At 45.3% G+C, this 7,500-nt stretch overlaps 1 protein-coding gene across 2 annotated transcripts in view; it reads right to left on the bottom strand.

Moving 5' to 3' along the window:
• The window catches only part of LOC134448835 (RNA-binding protein 24-like), a 17,530-nt gene that overhangs the window by 58 nt on the left and 9,972 nt on the right, over nucleotides 1–7,500 (bottom strand). For both annotated transcript variants that reach the window (XM_063198505.1, XM_063198504.1), the window contains 2 exons: nucleotides 2,489–2,654; nucleotides 1–855 (listed from right to left, as the gene is read on the bottom strand). The exon at nucleotides 1–855 is cut by the window's left edge and continues 58 nt beyond it. In XM_063198505.1, coding sequence (XP_063054575.1) covers nucleotides 682–855; nucleotides 2,489–2,654 — 340 coding nt within the window. In that variant the 3' untranslated portion in view covers nucleotides 1–681. The remainder of the gene's footprint in view (nucleotides 856–2,488; nucleotides 2,655–7,500) is intronic.

The following is a 7,500-nucleotide window of genomic DNA, read 5'->3' on the forward strand; positions in this document are numbered from 1 at the left end:
CACACACACACACACACACACACACACGTGTGCATTAAAACTGACAGTGATGTGTACATAACCTGTCCATGTTGACATCTTTGGACACAAACAAACCGTTTACAGAAAACAAACATAAATAAAAACAACATGTTTACAAATTACAACGGAGCAGAAATGAAAACAAGCTCACAAAGACAAGCACAGCTAAAAACTTAACAATAAAAATAAACAAACATGTTTTGAGGGGTACGTATGCAGACACTAAAATAAACTAAAGCCAAATAAATATTAAATAATGAGCAGAAATTAAATGGCGGCTTTGTCATAGTGAGGAAGAAAACATAGTTACCAATAAAGCGGTCGCTATGGAATAGACCAACAGTTACTGCAGTATGAATTAGTGTGTGTGTGTGGCCGTTCGTGTGTGTGTGTGTGTGTGTGTGTGTGTGTGTTATCACACAAGGGATCTACATTTTGCAAACGCCCCAGTCAGAACACGACATTGTCGACCTGTGTGTGTGTGTGTGTGTGTGTGTGTGTGTGTGTGTGTGTGTGTGTGTGTGTGTGTGTGTGTGTGTGTGTGTGTGTGTGTGTGTAAGGCACATTTCTCGAGTTACGTCTGTACCTCTCGTGGTGTGTGTGCAAGTGTATCAAAGACACTGTGTGTGTGTGCGTGTGTGTGCTATATATGTGTGTGTGTTACATGTGTGTGTGTGTGTTGTATGCGGAGGCCGCGGCCTGGGCGCCGGAGGTAGGGGCTGGAGGAGAGCCGAGGGGCTGCTGCATGTATCCGTACGCGGCCGCCGCAGTACCGGCATTGGCCAAGTAGGGGGCGCTAGAGGCCGCAGGAGACGCAGCGAAGGGATATTGCAACTGGAGAGAGGAGACACACACACACACACACACACACACACACACACACACACACACACACACACACACACACACACACACACGCACACACGGAGATGTGTTACATTACAGCAAATGGGTACTGAAACGGTAGAGAGGAGGAGAGAGGGAGAGAGAGGGTCCATTCCAATATCCAAACTAATCGAGAACAAAGAAAAAGGGTCAGAGGGCTTCGGCGTTCACTCACGTTTTGGCGAAGGTGCTCTTTGGTTATCCTTTACGAAGGATCCATCCAAGTCAATGAAAAAATATAAAAAATTGCCAACATGTTTCGGCCGACAATGGCCTTCTTCAGGGCTGTAAAAAAACAGGAAGGCCATTGTCGGCCGAAACATGTTGGCAATTTTTAACCGTTCTACTATGAACTAGCTGTTTATTAAAAGCTTTTTAACCCAGAATATATAGAATATATCCAGACTAACTCCGCCTGTGCTTGTGTTCTCGCGCTTCTCTGACCCCCAATAACGTTTCTCCAACGTCAGCCTGCTGTGGCCATAACAACTTTTGGGGGACTTTTTCCCATTCAACATCCCAATGGCAAATGAGGAAATCACCTTAGATTTGTACTTTTTGCGAGATATTGAATTAAACTTCTATTGTTGTCGATGACGTCTTGTGATGTCACCATGAGGCCACAAGCCCAAGGCAGGACGGGAGTTTAGATAATGGAAAGAACCCGTAGAGAAGCAATGCTAAGATGTGCTTAGCTACACCAGCTAGTACACAAATACCAATGGTAATGTAGGCTAAACTAGGCTAAAGCTAACGAAACACAAATACCAATGGTAATGCAGGCTAAGCTAGGCTAAAGCTAACGAAACACAAATACCAATGGTAATGCAGGCTAAGCTAGGCTAAAGCTAACGAAACACAAATACCAATGGTAATGCAGGCTAAGCTAGGCTAAAGCTAACGAAACACATACCAATGGTAATGCAGGCTAAGCTAGGCTAAAGCTAACGAAACACATACCAATGGTAATGCAGGCTAAGCTAGGCTAAAGCTAACGAAACACAAACACCAATGGTAATGCAGGCTAAGCTAGGCTAAATCTAACGAAACACAGACACAAGGGAGGACAGGAGTTTAGATAATGAAAAGTACGCAACGACACATTATATTACAGCGAAGTGGTACAGAGAGGGAGAGAAAGGGAGAGAGAGGGAGAGAAAGGGAGAGAGAGGGGGAGGAAAAGAGAACAAGAGGGGGAGGAAGAGGGAGGAAGAGAGAGAAAGAGGGGGAGGAAGACAGAGAAAGAGGGGGAGGAAGAGTGAGAGAGAGAAAGGAAGAGGGAGAGAGAGAGGGAGGAAGAGGGAGAAAGAGGGGGAGGAAGAGGGAGAGAGAGGGAGAGAGAGGGGGAGGAAGAGAGAGAGAAAGGAAGAGAGAGAAAGAGAGGGAGGAAGAGTGAGAGAGAGAGAGAGAGAGAGAGAGAGAGAATGACACACACACTGACATAAAGTTGGCACTTTCATCCAACATGATTTACAGTTATTATATTTACGAGTTTGGCTGCAGAGTTAGTTAAGTTTCCTCTTAAAAACTGATATGGATTTGAACCTGCAACCACGACCACACACACGCTACACCCCCTCACCTGTTCATAGGCTGCTGCAGTGGCGCTGTAGGGTCCGTAGGGGGCGGCGTAGTCCAGGTAAGGGGATGCGGAGGAGACGGGGGAGGGGGCCGGGGGCTGAACATGAGGGATCACCACACTGGGCTGGACCAGAGCCGCCTGGGGGTACACGTAGTGCGCCGGGAGCCTGGGGGTCAAAGGTGAAAGGTCAAACAAGGTTTGGGTGGTGGTGGGGGTATCGGTGTGTTGATGTGTGTGTGTGTCTGTGTGAGTGTGTGTGTGTATGTGTGTGTGTTGGCCTGTGTGAGTGTGTGTTGATGTGTAAGGGTACACGTAGTGGGCCGGGAGCCTGGGGGTCAAAGGTGAAAGGTCAAACAGGGTTTGGGTGGGGGTGGGGGTATCGGTGTGTTGGTGTGTGTGTGTGTGTGTGTGTTGGCCTGTGTGAGTGTGTGTTGATGTGTAGGGGTACACGTAGTGGGCCGGGAGCCTGGGGGTCAAAGGTGAAAGGTCAAACAGGGTTTGGGTGGTGGTGGGGGTATCTGTGTTGGCCTGTGTGAGTGTGTGTTGATGTGTAGGGGTCAGTGTTAATTTCGTCAACCATGACTATGACTAAAATATTTCGTCAATGCCCTTTTTTGAATTTCGTCATTTAGACTAAGACTAAGACTAAATTGGGAAGGCAATGACTAAAATATGACTAAGACTAAATTAGATTTCCGTCATCGTGACTAAGACTAAGACTAAATTTTAAAAAGCTGACGAAATTAACACTGGTATTAAATAAAATAGAGAAAAAGAGAACCAGTGTGTGAAGAAGTTTTATTCTGTACAGTGTGATATATGTTAAAAAGAGAAGTAGTGTGCGGAGAAGGTTTATTCTCTACAGTCAATGATATATGTTAAAAGTGTGTGGAGAAGTTCTGTAATGTACAGTGTTGACTAAAATGACGAAAATGACTAAAAACTGACTAAGACTAAAATTGATTTTCGTCATTTAGACTAAGACTAAGACTAAATTGGGAAGGCAATGACTAAAATATGACTAAGACTAAAATTGATTTTCGTCATTGTGACTAAGACTACGACTAAATAAAAAAAAGCTGACAAAATTAACACTGGTAGGGGTAAACGTAGTGCGCCGGGTCAGAAGTGAAATGTTAAACAGGGGTACAAGCAGCCCAGGTGTTGAAGTGTTCAGGTGGGGATTGGGGCTGAGGGTGGGTGTTGTGTGTGTTGTTGGGCTGTGTGCGTATGAGTGTGTGTGTGTGTGTGTGTGTGTGTGTGTGTGTGTGTGTGTGTGTGTGTGTGTGTGTGTGTGTGTGTGTGTGTGTGTGTGTGTTTGAATGTGTGCAGTGAGTTGGTTTGAGACATTGCATTTATTTCAAATCTCAAATTTCTGTGTTAACATAGATTTTTGATAGTAAAGTACACTTGACTTGACTTGATATTGTACGGTTGTGTGTGTGTCTTGAGTTGAGAGAGAGAGTTTGTATTTTACAGTTAAACTCAATCATGGCAACTCAAACTGAGCATAAACAAACGCACACACACGCACGCACACACACACACACACACCAGAGAAGGAAGTTGCGTGTTGATGATTACCAAAAATGTCAAAGCAAAAAGTATCAATCATAACTCCAAAAACAAAACACCCCAAATCACTACAGAAAACAACCCAAAATCCCGCTGAAACTACACGGCAACGATCCCAAATCACCCAGAAAACGGCAAAACACGGCAAAGAGGTCGAGTGGACCAGAGCGCCGTACCATTATGACGCCAGGGAACCCGGGTTCGAATCCGGCTCACGGTCGGTTCCCGATCCGTCTCTCTCTCCTACTCATATTCTGTCCATTCTCCACTGTCCTATCAAATAATAAAGGCACACAAGCCCCAATAAATAAATAAATAAATAAATAAATAAATAAACTGACAATGCACGGCAACATCACCCCAAAATCGCACACAAAACTGCACTGCAAAACGCTGCAAATTACCCCGAAATGAAATCACCACTGCAAACAAAATTACCCCGAAATCAAATCACCACTGCAAACGAAATCACCCCGAAAATTCCATGTGACGCCCCTAGAGGGCGTCGTGTCCTCCCTAGTACTGCCCGTTATGGTTTTTCCCTGCAGGTGCGCTGAATTATGAGCTGCCGATTGCCACTGATTGTCAGCGGCTGCTCATTCGCTGAAAGGGCTCACCTGATCCCTTTAAAACCCAGGTGTCTTTCTGTCCAAAGCAGAGCAGCGAATTCTGAGCTTGAGACTCTGTTAAATCCTGGGTTGCTTGCCCCTCGTGGGCCTTAAGACCCCCACACTGCTCCTTCTGTTGGTTTTGTTTGTTTGGTTGGTTGATTTGTTGGTGCGCTGGTTTGGTTTGGCTGCGTTGGATGTGTCATGTTGGCGCATTGTTTGGACTCTAATTTTGTTGTAAATAAACATGACCAAAGATTTGTACATCTGACTCTGTCCTCCTTTATGTTATGCCTCCTTGAGAGCGTAACATGGGGGCTCGTTAAACCACTGCCTTTACATTGAAATTCGGCTGTACCACTGGATTTCCTTATGAGTATTTGGCTACTTTGTATGATGGAGGATGGAGTCGGTCATTGATGCGCAGCTGTATTATGTTTTCATTGTTGGTTACTTGAAATATCTGTTAGTTCTTTTTTCAACTTCATTTGTTTGTGAATTTTCTGTTTTGTTTGTCCTAGTTTGCTGTTTCGTTTGTTAAAGTAGCCTATTTAGTGCTGATAGTTTTTTTTTTTTGTTAGGCCTACTTGTGTGCCAGTAGTCTAGGCTGCATTCCTTTCCTTGCCCTTGGTAGGCTCAGTGTATGCCCTCGGGTGTGCAACTTGTTTTGTTTTTGTGACGGTACGGGGCTTGGTAGCAGTTGTCTCGGGGGCACTTCCGAGGTCCGTTGCGCTGTTATTCATTGGCGGTTCATACGGACCTGCGGGTTCAGTGCTTAAAATCCCCAGCTTTACGCCGTCTGAAGACCAGGGTCAACGAGTTAGTGGGGTGTGTGGGTTAGCTGGGCATTAATGATCAATTTAGGAAATTGTAGCCTCATTCTACTGGTCCACATTTGGCATTTGTAGGCTATTTGTTTGAGTCCTGTGTTTATTTTTGAGGATTATTCTTTGCGCCATGGTTGATGCGGGTGTGTCTAGTTTTGTGAATTATCCACCTGTTCTGTCCCCTGTTGGCTTGTCTTTTGAGGAGCACAAAGCTCTATCACTTTATCAACATGAGACAGAGTTGATGCGGGTACGTTTGATTAAAGAGTCCGGTGAAATATCAAACCAGTTGGATAAAGTTAAAGAGCGCATCGCATTTACAAGGGAGGGGGAAATGTCGGGTCTGCTTAATCCAGCTGCAGCCAAAGCCACTACAACTACGTTGAGTGTGGCCAAAAATCTCTGTTTAGTTCCGAAATTCGATGAGCATAACGTTGATGTCTTTTTTCAACTTTTCGAACAGATGGCAGATGCTCATGACTGGTCAGATGTGGAAAGGATATTGTTGCTGCAATGCGTTTTGACAGGTCGAGCTCAGCGCGCGTATTGCGACCTGTCTGGTTCCGACAGGCAAAATTATGAAAAAGTGAAATTGTCTGTTTTGAAGGCATATGAGCTTGCGCCAGAGACATACAGATACAATTTTCGTGCCATGCAGAGGGCATCTGATCAGTCTAATATGGCGTTTGCACGTGAATTAAAATTGCAATTTGATCGGTGGAGAAAGTCCGCTAATATTCAGTCACTTGATCAATTAGTCGAGTTAATGATGTTGGAGCAATTTAAACAGACCCTCTCTGAGGAGGCTGCTGTTTTTCTTATGGGGCGTGGGGTCGAAACTACCTTACAGGCTGCTGCACTGGTTGATGAATGGGAGATTACGCAACGCTCTCCTGTCGGTGTGTGGGGCGTGGGGTCTCCAAGTTCAAAATATGAATCACACAACGTAGACTCTATTCGCAACCAAGGTTCTCACATGAATGCAGACGTGTTAAAGCTCATGTGTAACTACTGCAAGGAGCAGGGACACTGGAAAAGATACTGCCCGTTGTTAAAAGCAAAAGGAAGAGTTTTCTCTGCTAGGCCACCCGTCCAGGCAACTTCTGTCCTCGTGACCCCTGTTTCAATAACTGAGGACATGCCTGTATCTGCGTCTCTATTTGTTGGGGAGGGAGACGAGGCTCTCCAGCCGTTAATCACAAATGGCTCTGTATCGTTAACTGGTACTGCTGATGCCAAGATTCCTGAGAGGATCTCGTCAGACACAGGCTCATGTAATTCTTTCATTGGAGAGTCTGTACACTCCATTCCCACTGATACCAGTTTGGATAAATCTTTACTGGCTCATGACGTAGGGCTGAATACTCAGTCAGTACCGCTGTGTAGTGCGCGCCAGGGGAGTGTGCAGGGTGATGCTGGGCTCGCAGTTCGAACCGATATACCCGTTTGTGATAGTTTGTTGGTGAATAATCTGGTAGAGGAAAATATTTTTGCTGAACCTGATGAATTATTGGTAGTAAGTAGCCAATCTTCTGCTGACGTTAGCAGCGAGATATTTCGTCCATGTAACCCTAGTACATGCTCCAGGACGCGCTCTGCAAGCGAAAGTGCTGAGCGTAGAGCGTTGTCCGTTAAATTGGAAGAAACTCGCTCACCCACTGATGGCTCATCCATCTCGAGTGTCTCTTATCCGATGGTGGCAGCGTCGGATAAACACGATAAAACAGTCGATGATTGTGATTCGCCGCATTGGGAAACTTCAGTTATATTAGGAAATGTTTGGAAATTGCCCATTACTCAACTTGTTAACCAACGTTTTCTAATTGAGTTTGCCTGTTTTTTGTACATGTGTGCTTGTTTCTGTTCAGTAGGAAATGATGCCTCCAGCCTCATGGTGTGGGTGCTCGCTACATTTGTAGTCCAGCAAAGCTCCTGCATGCTCCACGGGGTGTGGGGCCATTTCATAGGCCTACTGGATGAATTGGGAATTTGGGGTTTGACA

The sequence above is a fragment of the Engraulis encrasicolus genome, chromosome 5 (assembly GCF_034702125.1).
Source record: "Engraulis encrasicolus isolate BLACKSEA-1 chromosome 5, IST_EnEncr_1.0, whole genome shotgun sequence".
NCBI lineage: Eukaryota > Metazoa > Chordata > Actinopteri > Clupeiformes > Engraulidae > Engraulis > Engraulis encrasicolus.